Raw genomic sequence first — 24,110 nt, forward strand, 5'->3', positions numbered from 1 at the left:
TGAGAGTTGTTTGATCGTGTTTCAGGATTGGGAAGCCCCTCCAAGCTCATGCAGCTGTCAAGATGGAGTGGAGGGGCTTGCTGACCACTGCCCCCAGACCCATTGTCAAGCCCCGGCCTGCCTGGCAGCGTGCTGTCCCCAAAGGGACTGTGGCTTCACAGCTGGGGTTGCAGAGCCTGCTGGAAGCACCTGCCAGGTGCCCCCATTCTTTACTATAATCTGCACCAGATATCCCCTCTAACCCTCAGCCTCAGGTTGATAGGTCCCTGGTGTAGACTCTGCCCTCTGGAGGGGTTGGCAGACTTGCCCAAGGTCACGCCATCCGTAAGTGGTTGAGCTGGGGCTCCCACAAGGCGCCTCTGCCTCCATCCCCCATGCCCTTTCCATCATGGTGCTGGGCCCGCAGTGACAGAGAGAAGGGCTGTTTGCTCCTCTTCCCCACGTCCCCTCCCTTGCTTCCATCTTTTTCCTTTTCCTCGCCCTCCTTAGCCTTCCCCATTCCCTGCCCCTCGTTCTCCTTCGCTTCCTCCTTTAGGGAACATTTTGTGGCCTGTGCTCTGGGCCAGGCACTGGCCCAGGATCCCGCTCTTGAGATGCTCCCAGTTTTAGATGAGAAGCCAATTTGTGCATCGACCATTTAGAAGTTTGCCTCCTGCTTTCACATAGAGGCCACCTGACTCCCCCGAGCTCCACCTTGAATGTGTCATATAATTCTTTCTGAATGAGAAAGGTACAGCGTCCCCTCCTCACTGCCACAAGCCGCGTGTGAGGGTCACCTCCCATCTGTCACAGCCCACCCGTGTCTGGATGTCCCTTCCAGACTGTCCCAGGCCCCGTCTGAGGGTCCCCAAGTCCCCTCAGGGATGGGGTGGTGGGTCCCCAACTCCTGCCGCAGCACATGGGAGAAACAATTATGTGACTGATTCAGGGAGGGAAAGAGAGACAGGCAGAGGATGAAAGTGGGTTCCTGCCTGCCCACCTTTTCTGTCCAACTGATGGGTTATCGGACTAAGGTGTCAGCTCCTGTCAGAGGCAAGCATCCTGAGAGGCTGGTGTGCACCTGTGGCACTCCACAGACACCTGGTCCTTCTGATGGGGTCCTTACAAACCCACAGATACATGATTTTCATCCCAGAGGACTCAGGAGGGCTTGTACATTTTAGAATAAATTAATGAAGTTCCAAAATAAATTTCTGTTGGGATTGAACTAAAATTCCAGGTTAATTTGAGAATTGTCTTCCCCTCCAAAAAGGTGGAATGTTTCTTATTTTATGTGGATCTTCTTTTAGGATCTTTATTAGATTTTACATTTGTTCCCATTAAGTAGAGTAAACATCCATCTCCGTATGCTTGGGACAGTCCCTGTCTCCCCTGTCATCCCCATGTCCTTTCCTGTTAGCTCTTCCTTTTATTCTCAACTTGGGCGACAAATCTTAGGGTCACCTTATGCATAAGGTATACATGTACATAAGGTCTTGTGCATTTTTTGTGATGATTCCTAGATACATTATAGGTTTGGTTGCGGTTGTGAATTATGGCCTATTTTCAATTGTTTTGGGCTTATTTGATACTTATGTAAAGAAATGTTACTAATTTTTATAAATCTTTCCAGACTCCCTTATTCTACCTCTGGAGCTAAACTGCTGGGTCCAAGTCCCTAGCTCTGTCATTTTCTAGCCTTGTGACTTTGAGCAAGTTACTTAACCACTCTATGCCCTAGTGTACACATCTTTCAAGTGTGGATGATAGACACACCTACCTCTTAGGATTGTTGTGCGACATGTCTGTTGATTCTGTTGATTTTTTGCATAGTCGGTCGTAATGTCTACAGATAATCACAGCTTCATAGCCTCCTTTCTGATCCGTACACCTCATTTCTTTTTCTTATCACTGTTTCAATGTCCTTGTCTGCTTATTCCATCATCTCTCTTATTCCCATTAGTTGATTTTTCTCTGGATTTTGGATCATATTTTCTTGCTTCTTTGCATGCATGGTAATTTTTGATTGGATGCTAGGCATTGTAGGTTTTACATGTTGGGTACGGGATTTTGTATTTTCTTTAGTAGTGTTGGAGTTTTGACACGTAGATATGTTATCTGGGGTTAGTTTTATCCCTTCAAGACTTGCTTTTAAGCTTTGTTAGTTTGGGTCAAGAGCTGCCTTTAGTCAAGGGCTAATGTATCCCCACTGCCAAGGCAACACCCTTCTGGGGACTCTACCTGATACCTTGTGTGTTATGGGGTCTTTTCACTCTGGGTAGTGGGAACACAAAATCTCCCCAGCTCTGTGTGAGCTCCAGCAAAGTTTCTGCTTATCATTTCCAGTGGTTCTTTCCCTGGCTTGGCTTTGGTTGTTTTTTTGGTTTATTTTCAAGCATGCACAGTACTCAGCCAAAGCCTTGAAGACAGTCTTACAAATCAATCTCTCTCTCTCTCTCTCTGGGCAGCTCCCTCCTCTTTAGGACTGTGCCCGACAAATTCTAGACACAGGGGCCTCCCAAAGTCTGCTTTTGTTTTCTGAGGCTACTGAACCTACTTGTCTCCCCCTTGGCTCCCCACCACATCCTTTGGTGTCCAAGGAACGGCATTCAGGCTGTAAGCTGGGCAGCTGTGGGGCACACTTTGTCTATTTCCTTTCTCTCAAGTATCCCAGTTCTGTGCTGCCTGTTGTCCAGTGTCTGAAAAGTATCGCATCATGTGATTTGTCTAGTTTTCTAGTCGTGGGAAAGCAAACCTGGTTAAAGAGTAAATTTGTTCCCTGTTCCTCTATCATGGCCAGAAGCAGAACTTTCTAACCTATCCGTTTTTGATTGATTTTTAATTCTAACAAATCCTTAAAAAGAAAAAAAACCTATCCTTTTGTTATTGATTTCTACTTTTAGTATGTTTTAGAGAACAAAGTGCATATGATAACAAGTCTTTGGAAGTTATTGAGGCTGACTTTGTGGCTTTATTTGTCCTCAAAAAGGCTGAGTATGTTCTGTTAGGTATGGAAAAGGGAGCACTAGGAGGCAGGGAGGACCCAGGTCATGGGAGGCCTGGAAGGCTACACTGAGAAGCTCAGACCTTTTGAGGTAAAACTGACAGGATTTAGGCACCTTGTAGAGAATGTTTTGCAGGATATATTCATTAGTAGTTCTAGAAGTTGGTCTCTGTTGGTCGGTCCTCCTCTCCTGACCTCTGTTCTCATTGGCTCTAAGGGTTAGGGGCTGTGTCTTAGTCTGACCTATTCTTTTCCTTCTGCTTGTAAGTGTGAGATGGTGGTTAAGGTTGCAATCCCAGCTAGATTGGTTTCTTGGGACTGAGGGGCCCTGAGGCCAGACACCTCAGCAAGGATAAGGTTCTGGTGTGGGCTTGATAGGGGGTCAGATCTGCTCTTTGCAGGGGTCAGTCATGTTGGTGCCACTACCCTCTCCTGGAGGGCAACCAAAGAGGGTTGCCTGGGGGTGGGTACCCAATTGGTAAAGAGATATTTGAGCACCTGCCTTGACCTCCAAGAGACTCAAGAGCTTGGGGCAATCTGTTAGATCGGCAGGACTGGAAGGTGGCCATTCACAGTGGTCTTACTTGCTGAATGACCAGGACAGAGAATGTGCCTTCTTTCTCCTGCCTCAATACCTAGGCCAATCCACAGAGTAGAGTAGATACACAGCATAAATTAAGTAGCTCATTTTTACTTTCCTACTATTAGAAACAGATCTGTTTATCCATTATCAATCTGTCTCTCTTTGTATATTCAACTCTCTCTCTATCTATCTATCTATCTACCTACCTACCGACCTACTTATCTGTCTGTCTGAGTGTCTGTTTGTCTGTCTAACAACCATCTCTGCTTTTTACTTAACGCTGAAATTTGAAGATTTTCCATATCAGTACATGAGACTTTCCTCTTAGCCTTTATCATCAGCATAGCGTTTCTTGGTATGTGTGAGTCTTAAATGATTTAACCAACCCTCAATTAGGGGGCACTTGGGTTCCTTTCAACCCCTTGATATTTCAGATGATCTTGGAACCTTGGCATATATCCCACTCCACATCCCCTGTAGTGAGGGAGGTAGAGCGACTCATACTACTGTACTTCCATTTCACAGATTAGATTACCAAAACTCAGAAAGGTCAAGAGGCTTGACCAAGATCACATAGCTAATAAGTGGTGGAATAGAGCCTAAACACAGGTTTCTTGATGCCCATCTCTGTTAGCAGGTTTTTGTTTGATGGCTCCAGAAATGAAGGCAGTATTTCAGTTCATCTTCAGTGCGTTCTCTTGCTGCTTTTGCACAAAGTATATATACATTTCTCATAAATATTCTTTAGGAGCATTTAAATATAAATGAAAGTGACATGACCATATTTTCTGCTCACTCATGATTTCTGGTATTATTTTAATGATGTTGCCCTCCATCTGGTCTCTGTGTCTACCATATAACCAGTCACCCATCCATTATTCATTCACTGTTTCCAGGTTTCACGATATGCCATACTTGCACACTTCATTAACAATCCCTTCATCAGGAGTGGAGCTTCTGCGCTGCAATTGACCTTGCATCCTAGTGTGTTTCTGCAGCAGCCTCGGCAATTATGTAGAGGTGGCTGGTGCTTCTGTCAAGAACAGCTCTTCACATGCCTGTCATTTCAGAAGTGACTGGAGCTTAAGCATGAGAGTAATGTGCTCGTATTCAGATGACCTGACAAGAGAGAAAAATGATGGTACAGGTCCTTGTAAAGCTTAGGAAAAAAGGTACATTGGAAGGGAAGGCATTTTAGGAAGAGACGAGAAAATCCATCCATCCACCTACCAAGACTGGGAAAGCCTCCAAATGGTTCTCTTCATGTCTACTCTTGCCCCTGTTTTATCCCTTGAGGCAGACACTGTCAAAGTCATCTCCCTGAAGCACCACTTTAAGGGAAGTTTCTTTCTTTTTTTTAAGTTTTATTTTATATTGGAGCATAGTTGATTAACAATGTTGTGTTATTTCAGGTGTATTGCAAAGTAATTGAGTTATACATAGACATATCTATTCTTTTTCAAATTCTTTTCCCATTTAGGTTATTACAGAATATTGAGCAGAGTTCCTAAGGGAAGTTTCATAGTTTCCCACTGCTCCCAAACAAAACCCAGTTTCCTGAGCATAATATTCAAGGCCTTACAAATAGTCTTCAGCTTACCTTTCTAATCTTTTATTCTACTTTTCACATACCAAAATGTTGCCATAGTTATCTTTGGATAGTTTGAATGCAGTAACATTTTTCTACATTGTCCATTCTAAAATTTTACTTTTCATTTGCATCAAACTTATGCATGCATGCATTCTTTTAAAGAGTCATGTAATTCTACAAGTTTTGTGCCAAAAAAAAAAAGCACCCCTTTCAGCCACACACATACACATTTTCAAATCCCCAGAGATAACAACTTTTAATTTTTTAGTTTGATCTTTTGGTGTTTACCTCAATGTCTTTAAATACCATGCTTATCTTCCCATTTCTTGATTTCTCTATTTGGTGTATTATCTATTCACTTTTCTTAATAGAAGATAAGATTTAACTGTCTTTTTCAATCTGCAACACATGAGTCCTTCCTGTCCTCTCCCACATTCCATATAGTTAGATCCGTATTTAAGGTTTCTATTATTATGATTATTTAAAAGTTATTCACATCTAAGCCATACAAAAACAGATTTATTTTTATTCCTGTAAAACTTTTTTGTTTTTTCTGGAGTTATTATTATCCTTTGGTTCCTTTTTTGGTTACTTTTCTATGTACTTATCACTAATTCAATCACTTCTTGATAGATGGCCAAATATCCTATCAGGCCCATCACACAAGTCATGTCATCTATTAATTCCATCTTCTTGAGGACATCTCTCTCTGTACCTCTGGAGAGGTCTGCTCCAACCTGGACATTGTCCTCTATACCTTATGCACAGCTGCCATATTGAGGTCATGCTACGAATTCCCTTCATCCTTCTCTTTCCTGATATGTTCCTTATTTTTAATGAAATACAGCCTGTAGAAGTTTCCTAGGAAAGAACACTTGGGGAGATTTAATATTTCAAAATTTTGCAAGACTGAAAATGTTTTTATTCTGCCCTCATACTTGATGGATAGTTTGACTGATCTTGGAATTCTGGGAAATTTCCTTGAATAATTTTGATGATTAACTCGCTGTCTTTAATCTGTCTTTCTAGATTGCTAATTATTTAGATGTTGGACCTCTTGTCTATTGTTCTTTTGTACTATTTTTCTTCTCTTTGTTCTTTTGCTTTACATTCTGGGGAATATCTTAAGTTTTATCTTCCAAACCTTTGAGTTTTTCACTTATATTTTTAATTTCTAATTTTTCAAGAGTTTTTTTTTCTGTCTGAATACTCTCTTCTTAAAGAAATAATACTCTCTTGTTGTTTTAAGGCTGCTGTAACTCTTGTATCTCTCTGAGAACATAAAAAAAATTCCTGCATATTTACTATTACCTCTACATTCATCAAAGGCTTTCCCAGGTATGTGGCCATCCTTGGTGGTCTGCTCATATCTAAGAGGGGAGTACTTAAAAGCTGCTTGGAAGCTCTGAGCTGTAAGTTGGACTTGCAGACTGTGACCTTCACTCTGGTGTAACTGGGTTGAACCATTCACTTGGGGAATTCCCAACACCAGTAACTTTAGAGCTTTCTTAAAATTTGGTCAGAGTTCCCAGAGATGACCAGTCTCCTACCTAAATGGTAAAGGCCTTGCTGCCCATATGTCAGGAGCCAAATGAGACAAGAGAAATGAGATTTTAGTAGTCATTATGTAGAGTTTTCCTTGAGTCCTTCTGCCTTAAAGAGAATAGCAGATGCATGTTATAAATCTACTGTCTTTCACCAGGAATCTCAATTGTTAATATTTTTCTACATTATGCATGGTTTTCATAATTAAAAGTGAAAAAACTTTTTAAAGGAGGAAAGAAAACTCTCAATATTATAAACTATTGTTTTATCTTTTTCCTGCAAACCAAAGGAGACTCTTTAATTAATTATGATAATGATAATGAAAATAATAGTAGTGGTAAGAATATGGCAGCTGCTATTTATTAGGGACTGATTAGGTACCACAGACTATACTAGCCATTGTCACCTGTCATTTTATTGTTTGCTTTTCACAAACAAAATACTCAGAGAGGTTAAGCAGCTTGTCTAGGTCACACAGCTAGTTAGATGGTAAGCTTGTACATAAGAGATAACAGCTCAGCCGTAAATGAAAGAAACAAAACTATGCTGACTGGTTTAAGACTGTACTCTTAATTTATTTGAGATTTTTGCACTTGGATTATCTAGATGATGGGGTGGGTGGCAGTGTCTTTCCAGGCATAGAAGTCATTTTTTTCTATCTTAAATTTAAGCACTAATGATGTTTATTTAGCCAGGTGTTATTTCATTCAACAGACATTAACCCAGCACACATTTACTGAGTCCACTCCCCTCCTGATGCAAGATAGAGGAGAGAGTCTTAAATTGTGAGCCCATCCTGCATAGCGTAGTTTAAACTGACCTGTGTTGTGCGGGGGCGGGGGGGGGGCGGCCACTAGAATATGAGTGCTTGCTTATATTTAAATAGTGTTTCATCAGCATCTCTTCCCAGCTTTTGGATGTGAGATTCCTATTGTGACTCCTTTGTGACCCCTCTCTTTCCATATGGAGGGACTATGCTAGTGACATCCTGGCCTCTCTCTCTTCCTTGCCTACTTTTTTCCAAGGAGAGTGTTACCTGATTGGCTGGATCAAAGAAGGAACTGAGCATGCTCAGTGCAACTCCCTCCTCTCTTTGGAAGCCAGTCTGCCTGCAACAAGCCCCCATTCTCTGATCACGATGTGATGAGCTTGGGGGGAGGCCTGCTGTTTGGCAGAGTGTCTACTCCTTTGCAAACACATCTGAGCCACATTTTTCAGTCTAGTTTCCATCAATATTAAAGCTGACATTTGGTGTCTGTCTGGCTCACCTGTGTACCCAGTTGTATTTGTTTCCAAACTTGTGCAAGGAGTAGAGGTGTGATGTCTTGAGTGTCATAGAATCTCAATAATTCTCTGCTGATTGATGGGTTGATTTTATTTTGTGTTTAAAGCACATCCAAGGGCATTCAAAAATACATATTCTGTCAGGGAAACCAGTAAGGAAATTGTTTGAGCTTCACATTTAAAATAAGAGTATTTAGCAGCATATTGTTTTGCAAATGAATTTTTATTACTTTAGGTAGTTTGAATATTTAATTAAGCCTGTCATTAATACCTCATAGACATGCAAATCTGTATCTCTTCCCAGGAGTTCTTTTAAACAAGAATGAAAGCCCTCTTTAGAGGCACATTCTCTTGGTGCTGGAATTAACAAATTAAAATTTCCAAAGAAAAAGAAAGAGGATGTTAGAGAATCTTTCTTTTCTCAATTTCACTATCCTGGTTGTTCTTGCAGTACATACAAAAGGCTTTTTACACTTATCCCACATTTTAGGCATGACTTTGCATAAATAAAATGAGATACCCCTTGTGGTCACCTCACTCTACCCTGCATCTCTACAAGGAGCTAGGCCTTCCAGGGTATTTGGGCCACTATCCACCCAGTGGTGGGGAAGATTGAAACCACGTGGAGGAAACATGAAAATCTGAGCTCATGGTGATCTCGGGTTGCCTTGGCCTGCAGTGGCTTGAAGTAGGGTTTCAGCTCCCGGTCAGTGTTTGAGGTCAGGTAATGGAGGTGAGAGCACTGAGTCCTAGTCACTAGACCAGTGGTCAGTGACAAGGCCTGGCCCAATGGCTTTGCAGAAAAGAATTCCCACAAAGACGGAAAGTAATGAAACAAGTTAAGTATTTATTAGGGAAAAAAAGAGCAGAATACATGTGGGTAGACACACGAGTAGGCTCACAGAGAGAGTTGCACCCTCGTTTAAATCACTTATGTGGGGCATTTATTCCGTGTTTCCTTTGACCAATCATTTTGATTTGCCTGATTCAAAGTCCATATTTGGTGTATCTCAGGATTTTCCCGTGTGTGTGTGCATCTCTTAGCTAAGATGGATTCCACCAAAGAGGCCTATGGGTAGATTTGGCCACTTGGTGTCACTCTCTTTTTGACCTCCAAGGAGGCTTTCTGCACATGTGTGGTCGGGGGAGGTTTCCTAACTTTGAGAATGAGGAATATGTGGTCTCTTATCTTCTATCTGGGAGGGCCCAGCCTCCTCTCCCAATTGTCCTGTTATTCCTGTCTTAGAGTATTGGTCTACAAGGAACAAACTCAGACGATTTGCCCTGGGGGCCCATCTGTTTCCTGCCTCAATGGCTGGTGTATAATGAGGGGACCTTTTGTCCATTTCTTGTTCACCTCTTGTCCATCTCTTGTTCCAGAGAAATGCTATCTACCTTCCCTTGGCAGTGACGGTCTCTGTAATGTGGTTTCTGACTGACCTCTCTGCCCTTATCTTCCACTTTTCCTTTCAGCTTTGGTCTAATTCACTCTCTCAATAATCCCATAGGGACCCCATACACTCCTGCCTCAGTGCCTTTGGTTGTGCTGTTCTGTCTTCCTAAATGCCTGGATCCTTCAATATCCAGTTCAAATGCCAATGTCTTCACAACCTTCCCTGGCCCCTCCCCTTCCTCCATCCTCTGAATATCATAGCACTATATATGCACCTCCTTTATGGCACTAACCATATTCTGCTTTTAATAATAAGATTAATACTAAGAATAAACAACAGCTAACCATCATTCAACACTTCAATTTGTCAGATACCGTTATAGTCAATTAAAAGTAGTAGATTATTTAATAATCAAAATAACCTTACTAGGGACTGATTTTGCTTCTGGCCATGATGGAATTGAATTCTCAAATTATCCCCTCACCTAAAACAAAACAAAACAAAAAACAGTGAACAAAATTTATGAAACAATGGTTTTATAAAACACTGGACAACAGTCAAAAGTGATCCCTGAGAAACAGGGAACAAATGAGTTGAGCCCTATATGACTGTCCTATGTATGGCCCTGAAAGAGCTTCCAGGCTGTGGCACAGGGGAAGGAAGCCAGGCAGAACCTGGTGGACTCCTCAAGTGAAGAAGACAAAGCTAGGAATTCAAAGGAGATAAGTCAGCTAGATTTGACAGCACAGAGGACGAGAAAAGAAAGAGCTGCACAGAGGGAACTCTGAGATCTGCTTGGCCCATACATTTGAGAAATTACCCAAAGCCAAGAAAAGGACCATCCAAAGGTTTAGAGAGAAGAGTTCCCAGTGTTCCCATAGGGCTGAGGACAGTGAGGGTTCCTTCCACCCAGATTAGAGACCCTCATAATTCATGAAGCATCAGATTTGGTACTGAAAAAGATCTTTCCTTGTTAGTGGGAATTATTCGACCTAAACTTAACTCTGCTCTGGTCCCACCTGAAAAAAATCTTTGAAAAGGTTAAGTTTCCAAATAACTTACCTGCATCTCAGGACAAAACTCAAGACTTTTGTATCAAATATAGAAATACAAAAATATCCATGACCGACATTCACAGTGTCCGTCATCCAATTAAAAATTACCAGGAATGCAATAAAGCAGAAAAATATGACTCCTAGCGAAGAAAAAAGTCACTTGAAACCAACCCAGAACTCACACAGACATTAGAATCAGCAGAGAGTGGCATTAAAACAGTCATTGTAACTGTGTTTCATACATTCAAAATAAGCTAAGTAGAGATATGGAAGACACAAAAGATCAAATCAAACTTCTAGAGAAGAAAACTATGTATGATATATATATACACACACACGTATATGAATAATGTTGATATACGTGTGTGTATATATACATATCAAATAAGATTAACAGCAGGATAGAGATTGCAGAAAAAAAGATTAGTTGGCTTGAAGACATAGCAAATAAACTATCTAAAGTGTAAACAGAAAAAGAATGAACAGAGCATCATTCGAGCTGTGGGACAACCTCAGGTCACCTAACACACAGGTAATTGAATTTGCTGAAGAAGAGGAGAGAGAATACAGAAAAATATGAGAAGAAATAATGGATGAACATTTCCCAAATTTGATGACAGTTATAAACCCACAGATTTAAGAAGCTCAGTGAATCCCAGACAGGAAATATGAAGAAGGCTGCACCAAGGTACATCATAGTCAGATTGGTCCAAACCAGTGATGAAAAGAAAATCTTAATGTCAGCCAGAGGAAAAACATGTTAATCAGAGGAAGGAGCACAGATCAGGTTGACAGCAGATTTCTCACTGCAAACAATGCAAGTGAGAAGACAATGGATCAATGTGTTTAATATCCCGAGGGAAACTGTCACCTAGAATTCAACATCTAGACAAAATATTTTTCAAGCATAAACGCGAAATAGACTTTTCCAGACATAAAGAAGCTGAACAGTTTCATCATTAGGAGACTCACACTGCAAAGTATATTAAAGGAAGTCCTTTGGGCAAAAGGATTTCCATACCAGATGGATATCTGGACCTGCACAAAGAAATGAGCACTGGAAATGTTAACTACAGCGATAAATATGTAAGATTCTCTTCTTACTTTTGAATCTTTTTAGAAAATACTTGACTGTACATACAATGGAATATTATTCAGCTGTAAAAATGAATGAAGTTCTAATACATGTTACAATGTGGATGAACCTCAAAACATCACACTAAGTAAAAAAGAAGCCAGTCACAGCCACTTACACATGCTATGAGTCCATTTATATCAAATATCCAGAATAGGTAACCAGAGAAACGGGAAGAAGATTAGGGGTTGCCAGGGGCTGGGCAAGGAGGGGGCACTAGAGAGGAACTGCTTGATGCATATGGGGTTTTCTTTTGGACTGATGAAAATGTTTTCGAACTAGTTAAGGTGATGGCTACACTGAATGCCCCTCAGTTTTTTATTTTAAAATGATGAATTTTGTGTTATGTGAATTTCACCTCAAGACAAAATTTTTTTGACGGATTGTTTCAACAAAAATGATGATAATGTGAGGTTTATACATATGTAAAATTTAAATGTATGACAAAAATAGTACAAAAGCCATAGGAAGAAATGGAACCTCTACTATTGTAAGGTTCTTCTATTCCATGTGAAGAGGGATAATATCACCTGAAGGTAGACCGTGAGAAGTTCAAGATGTATCATATAATCCCTAAAGCCACCACCAAAATGACAACACTGAGTTTTAGCTAATAAACCACAAATGAGGTGAAATGGAAGCATAAGAAATAGTCAATCCATTTTTAAAAATGTATGGCTGTGTAATGTTGCAGTGTCTATGTATATACCACATCTTCTTAAGCAATGAAATAGTGCCATTCGCAGCATCATGGATGGACCCAGAGAATATTATACTTAGTGAAGTAAGTCAGAGAAAGACAAATACTACATGGTATCACTTATATGTGGAATCTAAAAGTAATACAAATGAATCTATATACAAAACAGAAACAGAAGCATAGACATAGATAACAAACTTTGGTTACCAAAGGGAAGAGGGAGGGTGAGAGCAAAAGAGGGATAAATTAGAGGCATGGGGTTAACAGATACAAACTACTGTACATAAACAGAAAAGCAACAAGGATTTACTGTATAGCACAGGGAATTATACTCGATATCTTGTAATAACCTGAAATGGAATATAATCTGAAAAAAAACCTAAATCATTTTGCTGTACACCTGAAACGAACACAATATTGTAAATCAACTATACTTCAATTAAAAAAATACTCAATCCAAAAGAAAATGGTAAGGGAGGATGTCTTAAAATAATTATGCTGGGTGAAAACATCCAGACAAAAACAGTACCTATTGTATGATTCTATTTATATATAAACATCTAGACAACACAAACCAGTCTATAGTGACAGACTGTAAATCAGTGGTTGCTGGAGGTGGGGATGATGGGATACCCAGGCCACAAGGAAACTTTTGGGGATGGTGGATGAGTTCAGAATCCTGATTGGGGTAATGGTTGCATATTTAATATATAAAGATGTAAAACGTCAAATTGTAGACTTTAAATATATGCCAGCTATTGTATGGCAATTATACCTCAATAAAACTTTTTTAAAATCCTGTGTTTTGGGTGGTGTGATTAGTCCCATTTTACAGATGAGGAAATGCAGGCATAGATAACTTTATGAACTTGCCCAAGATCGCTAGCTAGTAAGTGACAGAGCTGGAAGTCACACCTTGGGTGTCTGGCTCTGGAGCTTATGCCCTACAACCAGGGTGCCTACTTCCCTCCTCAGTTCTGAGCTCTTTCGGGATTAGGTCCATGTCTGATGATGCACCCATCCCCATTCCCTGGCTGCATCACACATTCCTTTATGTTACACGTATTTGGTGCTCATTAATTTTTTTTGGATGAATGAACAAAGGTGTAGATATATTTTCTGTTTGTGAACTTACTATGAAAAACATAACTGTGGGAAAAAGGAGTTTTCTGGAAAACTGTCAGGATCTGTAAAGTACTTCAGAGCCTGTTTCCGAGTGTCCCCATAGGAAGTAACCAGACACAGCTCTTGGGGCTGTTGACTTAAAAAAAATATATATGGAGAACTTGAGAGTTGTGAGTTGAGTTTCACTGGGGGCAAAATGAGGGCTGCAACCCCGGGAGACAGCATTTCAGGTAGCTCTGAGAAACTGCTCCGAGGAGGTGAGGGGAGGAGCCAGGATATATAGGAGCTTTGCAACAAAGGACAGATAGGAACATCAAAAGATTATTGTTAATGAAAGAAAGCCAGATGTCTTCTAACTCCAGTTGAGGAGTTGGAGGGCTGCAATCACTGATGACTGTGATATCCTTTGTTTATTGTTATGGCAGGAAATATTCCATTTCTCAGGGCCCCATTCTCACAGGGCATCACCCAGTCTTGCAAGGACATTGGACCACCTCTATGAGCTGTGCAGACTCCTCCATACATCTGAGTACAGCTGCTGGCCTTTGAAGAAAGCCCACCTAGAAGGTGCAGGCCGGTGATCCGCAGTTACCATGGAAACAGATCGCCAGACAAGTGGCTGTCACGTGGTGCTCCGAACTAGGGAAAGATTGGGGTCTGGTAGCATCCTTTTGAGAGCAAGACTTCGTGTTCCCTTTCAAGCAGGGAAATGAAGTTCTTTCTTCCAGAGGAGCTGTTTTCCTGCCCTGGTCTATGTGTTATTGCCTCTGATCCCGGATGCTGGGGGGCTGTTTTGTGACCCACATATGCAGGTCCCCACTGTGTCTTTCAAGAACTAGTTTCATTTGTTGTCCTTCCTTCCCCATGGCCTGTGGCAAGCACCACCTCTCCAAGAAGCCTTTGCAGGTGCCCCAGCAGAATTTTCTTTTCCAGCCAACAGCACCCAAAGTGGGCTACTTGCTTCATCGGGGCACATTTTCCCTCCTCCCTGCAGCAGAGTTTTGCCTGAAGGACATCATACGGGTGAAATCTGAGCTTTTTATACTGGGACCTGCCTTCCTCTGAGGGACATAGCATGGGCGCAGGAAAATCGTGTAGCCATGGGAGAACCTGGGCCATCATCTTTAGCCAGCCTCTATGTCATGTAAATATTTTTCCTTAGGCCAGCTACTTTAAACCTCTGAATATAAGCATATGGATCTTAAAAATAGGTAATGTGGCAGGAAACGAAATTCCACAAACTTTATTTTTCATTCTTTTTTATTGTGGTAAAATATACATAACATGAAATGTACCATCTTAACTATTTTTTCAGTATCCAGTTCAGTGGAATTAAGTACATTCACATTGTGCACAGCCATCACTGCCATCCATCTCCAGAACTTTCTCATCTTCCCAAACTGAAACTCTGTTCCCATGAAGCACTAACCCCCTCCCCCTCCTCTCCCCAGCCCTTGGCAACCACCATCCCCTTTCTGAATCTATGAATTTGACTATTCTAGGAAACTCATAAGTTCTAGGAATCATACAGGATTTGTCCTTTTGTGACTGGTTGATTTCACTTAGCATAGTGTCATCCACGTTGTAGCATGTATTAGAATTTCCTTCCTTTTTAAGGCTGCATAATATTCCACTGTATAGATAGGACCCCATTTTGTTTATCCATACATCTGTTGAGGGGCACTTGGGTTGCTTTGACTTTGGCTATTGTGAATAGAATTCCACTGACCTTTGAAGATGAAATGAAAGGCCTCATCAAGATATGATGCTTGGGCAGGCTACTTTTGGGGCTGTGCTTCAGCTTCCTGTGCAGGGGAGAGTGGTGCACACTTACAGGGACCTGCCTTTAGGGGCTAGGGTGGTGAAATCGGAGAAGCATTAGACTGTGTTGTTCACTGTAGCAGGTTTTCTAGAGAAAGTATAAGAGGTAGTGATAGGGAAAAAAGTGCATAGACGCCAGAATGAACGACTTAGTTGGGTGAAGGAGTAGAGTGAGTGGGTTCTCTCATCTAGAAGCTGCTGAGCCCCTTGCGTGCTGGGCTCTCCCCCTGCCCCCCCCCCACCCCCGGAGGAGCTCTGTCCTGGCGGAGTAGACGGTGTGGTGCCCCCAGGAGGAGCTTGAGAGATGAAGGAAACACAGAGAAGAGGGCAACAGATGTGCCGAGTGAGGATGCTTCAAAGTGGCTTGTTGGGAGCGAGAGACGCAAAGGACAAATAGGAGATTTTCAAGAGGACAGGGATGCGGGATGTTTGAATCATAGAGAAGAGCTCAGATAACAGACATAAAGAGCATGGCGTGCAGGGTCCTGAGCCACTAGGAGTGATGGAAGTCCCAGGTGTGTGGGTGGGGGTGGCGGAACAGACCAGACCTTTCTAGCTGTACCTTAGCTGGGATGGGGGAAAGAGGGCCTCGGAGGCTGTGTTAGGAATACTGGATTTTCATCCTTTAAGGTGGGGAGCCTTGAAGGATTTTGCCCTGGAGAGCAACACAGTTCGATTTACCTCTGAGAGTGATAAATGTGGAATGCACAGCTAGACTCCGAAAGCCCTGCAGAGCCTTTATAAGCAGAGGTGCCCTTGCTGTCTTAAACTGCGCACTGAGATTCCAGTGCCACTGCTGTGTAACTACCTGAGACTTTCCTCAGAATCCCGAAGGATAACTGGCTGCCTGCCTGCACAAATACAGGGTGCTGTTTGTAAGCCTGATGCTCTGTCCTCCGTCCTCCCTCCACTTAACTGCCCTCTGGTCTCTGGTTGGCCCCGCCCAGGTCCGAGGAGAGTTGCTTCGGGAGAGAGTGCAGCAGCTGGAGGCCCAGGAGGGACACTTTGCTGAGTCCCTCGTCTCCCTGCAGTTCCAGAAGGCGGCCAGGATGGCCAAGACCCTGTGGGCATACACCGCCCTCCTGACCATCCAGGACCTGCTGCTGGAGGAGCTGAGCGCATCGGAGACCCTGACCAAGTCAGCCTGCACGCAGATCCTGGAGTCGCACAGCCCGGTGAGTGCAAGACCCAGGAGGGAAGAGGATGGGGCTGCACCACATCCCCTGGCGGTGGCGGTGGTGGTTCGTTCTGGTGGCCGCCTCCGTGTCTCCCACCCTCAGGTGGGCCGTCTGCTGTCCTGGAGTGTTGGGTGAGGGTCCTGGAGAGGGTTGAGTGAGGTAGCTTACATGGGAGCGCTGGTGCACCCTTGCAGCCCAAGGCTGCTCCATTTCACGGCCTCCAGGATGCAAACCTTTTGAATTTTAACATTTTTAACATCTGGGAAACTGGGATGCCTCTTGCAGCCAACAGCAATATTGTTTCTTTCATACTGCTAGAAAAGTAACCATGTAGCTTTCAATGCATGGCGCCCTAGATGCTATGAAATATTGGATTATTTTTTATTTTCAAAATTCTATTATTAGCATTATTCCTACCTGCTGCATTTTTTTTTCCAGGCGTGAGAGATATCCTCATAAGACAGGAGCTACCAACGTAACAGTTCTGAGGACTAATTTTAGTTCCTGCGTGTGTAATTTTAGAATTTCACGCATTACCGTATAATAGTTACTCATAGTGAGGAAAGGGAACTCACATTTATCAGGCGTCGCGTGTGTGGCAGGCAAGCACTAATGAGCTGTGGAATGGGTATGCTCTCATTTCAGCATTAATAATTCTTTACTTAACCATGTGTCTTAAGATGATCATCTACGCATGATTAATAATAAGTTGCAATTTTGTGCTGCTTTGCAGTTATGCTGTTTCTTAGACGTTATGCCAGTTAATCCTTGAGCTGTGCCATGAAGTTGATACCGTTTCTGTGCTCAATTCTCAAGTAAAGAAATGAGATTTGGGCCGGTGGCAGGTCAAGTTCTTTCCAAGGTCCACAGAGTTAACACGTGACAGGAGCCAGAAATGCATCCCCTTCTGACTTCAGCCTGCTGGGTCACATTCATGGACTATCCCGGGTGATCTTGCCAGTGAGGGTTCCCATCATTTCTTTACAGGAGTCATAAACAACCTGAGACTCTGAAGAGTCCAGCTATTTTTTTCAGCAAAGTGCGCCCTGCACTGTGACACCCGTTTGTAGGGATAGGAAGGAAGGGGGAGATGGTTGATATCCCAGAACAAAACATACAGGTGCTAGATAAATAAAAATAAACATAGTTTTTAATGTTTTGTGAGTTCACCGGAGAATGAGGAAAATCCCCAAGGGCCAAGGATAGCCCAGAGAAAGCTGAAGTCACAGAGGAAGGTGGAAGCAAATCCAGAGGCTGAAATCCAGGGGCAGAGGGTGAAACCCAGAACGCCTGTGGATTTGGGATTAATTTGAAGGCCTAGGAGATGGGGCTATGGGATGTCCTGAGGAGGTAGAATGCCCAGTGAGGGGGGAGGAGGAGGAAGCCACCTGTGGTCAAAGGAGCCCCCAGGGTAACCTGTCCATCTCCAGCCCTGCTGGGGGGTGGGGAGGGGAGTCCCCTCTGTGAATTTGTCATCAAAGCCTTCTGCTGGTGTGACAAAGGGATCCAAAAATACTTTAGCCATTCATTCAGGAAATCTCCAATATGATAAATTAAATAGTTCCAGGTTGGATGACTGACCTGGTGCATGGCTAAAGCAAAGGCAGATCCCCTCCAGGGGAACGTATTCTCAATCCAGGCATGTCAGGGTTTCTACAAATTAAATTCAGCCAAAATATGTCCTCTCGATTAAAATGTACAGAGTCACTGAACACATAAAGACATAAGACAAGAGGACCTGTCTACAGCAGGAACAAAAACCAACAGATTAAAATCCCCAAAGACTTTAGATGTATGAGTTATCAGCAAAGAATATAAAATAATGGTTTGTGAAATTATTAACAAAATGAGAGAGAGTACCAAAACAATTGAAAAGTTTCATTCACCCAGAGAGCAGAGCGATTCTCAACCTGCACATTTGTGGTAACAGACCCAAAATAACAAAAAATGGACAAGAAAATGGACAACCCAGGGAGAAATTGATAGGTCTCTCATCATGGTGAGAACTTTCAGGACCCCTCCTTATGTGGTAGGATCATTTATCAAATGAAGCACGAATGAATTGCACGTTAAACAACCTGTATTTAACGTACGCATGCCGAATCCCACAGCCAACGGTTAACGAATATGTGTTTTTCTTCAGCACGTATTGGAACAGTTAAAAAGTAATTGACCATGCATGACCATGGTGACCACCTTTTTGAAAAAAGGCAATTAAGTTTAAATCAATTTTTTAAGAGATGAGAACTTTGGAAGTTTTAAAGCATACTTCTGAATAATTCACGGGTCAAAGAAATCGTAATGGAAAATTTAAAACTCAAAGAACAGAAAAATAACATAGATACGACATATCAAAATTTGCAGGATTCAGCTAAAGCAGTTTTTAGAGAGAAATTAATGCCCTAAACTTCTATTGGAAAAGAAGAAAGGCTCACAATTAAGATCATATAAAAAGGTAGGGGGATAACAGCCACAAATGAACGTGTAGAAAGTAGAAAGCAGGAAGAGAAATTACATAAAATTAAAAACAAAACTACAGTAGAGGGAATCAATAAAGTGAAAAGTTGAATTTTTTTGAAAAAGAGTCTAATAAAGGATACAAATACCTGGCAAGACTGACCATTTAAAAAGGAGATAAAGGACAAGTAATATCAGAAGTGTGAAAAGCAACATAACAATAGATACCATGGAGTTTTTAAAAATAAAAGAATTCTATGGACAATAATTTTATGTAGATGACTTTGAACACTGCAATGAAATGGAAAATTTTCTAAAAAATTATAGATCGCCAGAATTTGTTCAAGTAGAAAACAAATCTGTATAGTCCTATTTTCATGAAAGAAATTGATTCAGTAGTTTTGAAATCTTCTGACACACACACAAAAGTACCTAACCTTGCTAGTTTTATAGGTGAGTTCCACCAAACCTTAAGGTAGTAAGTTTTTCTGATCTCATATGCAGATTGTTTCTGATGTTAAAAAAATAGGAAATATTTCTCATTTCATGAGATGAGAAATATTCAGATAATCTTGACACCAGACATGAATAGCATGAGAAAAAAACAATTACAGTTGTCTTACTTTAAGCATAGATGTACAATTCATAAACAAAATATTACCATAACTCAGCCATCTATAAAAAAGATTTAATACAGCGTGACCAGATTGAGTTTTTCTCAGGAATGTAAGGTTGGTTTAACATTAAAACATTCATATACAAAATTCATTAGATTAACAGATTAAAGAAACGACTCCTGTGGTCATTTCAGTATATACAGAACAGGTATTTTATTGAATTTAGCACCCATCCAACATAAGATTCCTTAGCAAATTAATAACAGGAGGAAATCTCTGCAGGGTATTTACCCAAAACCCACAGCAAGTATCATTGCCCAGTGATTGGAGTGGAGACGGCCACTGCCCGGAATTATAGGTGAAGCAGGTGAGGCCTTCAGAGGAGAGGCAGGTCCAAGGTCATGTATCAGACAAATCAGGAACAAAATAAGACACTAGGAGATTCTGGCTTTCTGTTCCCAATGCATCTCTTCATCATAAACGCTCTGAGAAACACCTCGATTCAGCCCTAAGACACCTAATGGCTCTTTTTACTTGCAGTGACCCTTATTCCTATTAGTAATTGGGTAACACAACACTTACATTTTCAATTTTATCTTAAAGTCCTTTTGAATAACATCAAAGCTTCCTTATTCTCGAGTGTGTTTAGAATAGAGGAGTTAATGTGTCCTGAATTGGAAGCAACTGGTAATAAATCAGAGGGTGCTGCATTATTAAGTTCCTGGTAACGCGATGGATATGATGCCAGGTTTTTTTGGAGTGAAGATTTACATTTGGAGTGAAGACAAACCTGTCATTTTGCTCTCGATATTAGACTGTCATTCTGCAATTTGGTCATGCTGAGAAAACCACTTTCCCATTTGGAATGGGCTTTTAAGCTGTTACACATTCAGGAGAATTTAAAAAAGGATGAAATGAAATGCTTTGGAAGCAATGACTCCTAAGAAAACTGTATCAAGTTCCCTTCATTTGATGAAAACTTTAGACTTATTTTGTGAAATTGGAACATAGGCAAAGGCATGGTTGAATCACAGGGTCAAGTGGCAATCATGGGCAAATTTATTTATTATTTATTTATTTAAGAACTTTTATTGAGACACAATTGACATAAAATAAACTGCATATATTTAAAGTGTACAATTTGATATTTTTTATTAGTAATGTATATATGGCAATCCCAATCTCCCAATTAATCCCCCCCTCCTTCCCCAGTTGGTGTCCACATGCTTGTTCTCTACATCTGTATCTCTGTTTCTGCCTTGAAAACTGGTTGATTTGTACCATTTTTCTATATTCCGCATATATGTGTTAATATACGATATTTGTTTTTCTCTTTCTGACTCACTTCATCCTGTATGACAGTCTCTAGGTCCATCCATGTCTCTACAAGTGTCTCAATTTTGTTCCTTTTTACAACTGAGTAATATTCCATTGTATATATATACCACATCTTCTTTATCCATTCATCTGTTGATGGACATTTAGGTTGCTTCCATGTCCTGGCTATTGTAAACAGTGCTGCAGTGAACATTGGAGTGCATGTGTCTTTTTGAATTATGGTTTTCTCTGGGTATAAGCCCAGCAGTGGGATTGCTGGATCATATGGTAACCCTATTTTTAGTTTTTCAAGGAACCTCCGTACTGTTCTCCGTAGTGGCTGTATCATTTTACATTCCCACCAACAGTGCAAGAGGGTTCACTTTTCTCCACACCCCCTCCAGCATTTACTGTTTGTAGATTTTCTGATGATGCCCATTCTAACCAGTGTGAGGGGATACCTCGTTGTAGTTTTGATTTGCATTTCTCTAATAATTAATGATGTTGAGCAACTTTTCATGTGCCTCTTGGCCATTCGTATGTCTTCTTTGGAGAAATGCCTATTTAGGTCTTCAATCATGGGCAAATTTAAATGGGATGGATTTACTCATAACAGATATTGTGACCCCAGACTAACTTTCCCCGCTGTATTTGCATTTCAGTTTAAGTTACTGCATATCCACTTTTCCAAGCCTGGACTGGACATCTTTCTCTTCTCCCCTCTGTCTTACTGCCCACTTGCTGCCAGTCACCCAGTCTGTCAATTCTGCCTGAATTTTTTCACTTCTGACCTTTGCCACCCAGCTTCACTACTCGGACAAATCTAGACCTGAATACCGAAAACCAGACCAAGAGTAGCTCACATTAATCAAGCTCTCATGAAGTCCAAGGCATTGTGTTAAGTGTGTAAACTTTCTGTCAACCCCAGGATGTTTTTATTCTCATTTTATTCTCGTTCCCAGATGCAGTTGAAGCTTAGGACAGTTAACTCATTTCACCAGCGTCCCACAGCTGGAAAGCAGAGCCCATACCTCCTGCCAGCAAAGCCGGGCTCCCGTCCTAACATTGATTTCCACCTGCCTTCCTCTTTCCCTCTGCAGTCTCCACACTGCTGCCAGACGAGTCTTTCTGAAAAATAAAAATAATCAGTGACAGCCCCATTCCCAGCTCCATATTTTAATATCTCCCTTCTACCCCTCCCTCCCTCAAACTCTGCTTTTTAGCCCCTGGACCTTCTCACAGCTTCCTGAATATTTGAGACACATTCAGACCCCCATTCCTCTAAAGGAGCTCTGCCTAGAGTGCTTCTGCTGTCCTCCTGCAAACGCCTCTCCATATTCTGAGACAAGCCAATTGTCACCTCTTCCGGGAAGCCATCCATGACTCCCTAGGGTAGAGTTGGTCTCTCCCAGCTCTGTACTCAATAACCCACCATCCCGATTCCCAGAGACGGGCTGCTACCTGTCACTGTTACTGTGTCTGCATAACTGTCTCACATACTAGACCATGAATTTCCAGAATCTAGGGGCCATGCCTCATTCACCCCAGAATCCCTCATGCCCAATAAAAGGCCTGGAACTGTCTATCTATCTATCTTATTCATCATCATCATTTGTCCTTCTGTCCATCCATCCATTCATTCAACAAATGTCTACGGAATGCTTTCCAGAGACAATAGAAGCGAGAGATGGGGCCCAGAGTCAGAGAAATTTGAAATCACTGCTCTCTTGGGTTTTGGGGACTTCAGGAGGTTTTCCTTACACTCTCTGCACCTGAGCTACCTTATCTATAAAATGGGGACTACCTTGTGCTGTTTTGTGAGGATTAAATAAATGAATTCATGTAACGATATCATGAATCGAATCTAGCACAATATGGGCATTTGGTACGTGCTAATTGCCATTATTATTATTATTATTAATAATAAGATGATGCTGATTACTGTGACTCCTTCCAGAAGCCAGGTGCCTGTTTCCTGCTGGGGAGACGGATGAACAAGACCGTCCCAGAGTCCCTGCCTGAGCATCTAAACTCTAGTAAAGAGAACAGGCATTAAGGAAGACAATTCTAGAACTGAATCTTAGATTTGAGTTGTGCTAAGTGGCAGGACAGGACTGACCTCTGGGAGAACCTGCCATCAGCAGCTTAGAACCTGCAGGATTGTTCCCACTTTGTTTCCTGTTCTTAACCAGGGCTCACCCAATCTCAGAAAACCAAAGTGCGACTTGGCAGCTCTCTGTGCCCTGCCTGTTTTGGGGACACTAGCAGGTGTGGGTTTGTCCCTTCCTTCCCCACCTCAGTGGAAGTCTGGTCCATGACCAGGCTCTGGGTGTCCCGACAGAACATGCTGTTGGGAAACTCATTAGCGCTGTTGGAAATGCTGTGTTTGGTATTGTTACCAATTTGGGATGCAGCAACGAGAAGGATGGTCATAACTGATGGTAGCCCACGCTCAGAGCATTCCAAAGCTTCCACGGCCCTGGAGGCACAACCCACGCACTCTCCACACCATGACCTAGGTTTACCTCTCTGGCCATTTTCTCTTCTGACTTGGTTTTTGAGTAGTGTTTCTGAACCTTTGGGGGACTTTGAGACCCTTCTGAGAATTTGATGCAAGCTTTGGCTCCTCTGCAGAAAGGCAGACAGTTTTGCACAAAATTTAGGAGGACCAAGGACCACCATCTCCTGATGACACTTTTCCAAGGCCTCTTATGATTAAACCCCACTGTCACTCCACCCCCACAAAGAACACTGGCCAGTATGCTGAATAATAGTTTTGATGTGTCTGCATTTTACAAAGCTTGGGACCTTCCTGCCTACCCTCTCTTACCCATCTAAGCAGGCTGTGGACAATCTCTTATACCCAGGTTCTCTGACTCTGGTGGCCTCAGAATGCAGATTTCTTCTGTTTGGCCAATGAGAGGCAGTAAATCCTGAGGGTTAAGGACACAAACCCTGAAGCCGTCTGGCCTGGCCCTGTATTCTGGTTCTGCCACTTAAGAATTGCATGACCTGGCAAATTAGTTTGTCTCTCTGCCTGTTTCGTCATTTGTAACAGGGAGAATAAGTATGTATTTTATACAGTCGTTATAAGGATTCAGTGAGATGAATATACACAGAGCACTTAGAGTGAGCCAGGCTTGACCTGAGTACAGTTGGTGTTAGGTGTTATGCACGGTTGCTGGTCCAGGACAGCCTTCATCGTGTAGGATGCATGCTGATGTTACTGAGTCCAAGCTCACTCTGCTTGCTGCGCAACAGGCCAATGCATCAGAGACGAGGTGTTGAGGCAAGGAATACGACTTTATTCAGAAAGGTGGCAGAC

At 42.0% G+C, this 24,110-nt stretch overlaps 1 protein-coding gene across 2 annotated transcripts in view; it reads left to right on the top strand.

Moving 5' to 3' along the window:
- EVC2 (EvC ciliary complex subunit 2) overlaps positions 1-24,110 on the top strand; it is a 146,857-nt gene that overhangs the window by 101,707 nt on the left and 21,040 nt on the right. For both annotated transcript variants that reach the window (XM_057706637.1, XM_057706638.1), the window contains exon 17: positions 16,164-16,391. In XM_057706637.1, coding sequence (XP_057562620.1) covers positions 16,164-16,391 — 228 coding nt within the window. The remainder of the gene's footprint in view (positions 1-16,163; positions 16,392-24,110) is intronic.

This window comes from Hippopotamus amphibius, chromosome 13 (genome assembly GCF_030028045.1).
Source record: "Hippopotamus amphibius kiboko isolate mHipAmp2 chromosome 13, mHipAmp2.hap2, whole genome shotgun sequence".
NCBI classification, from domain to species: Eukaryota; Metazoa; Chordata; class Mammalia; order Artiodactyla; family Hippopotamidae; genus Hippopotamus; species Hippopotamus amphibius.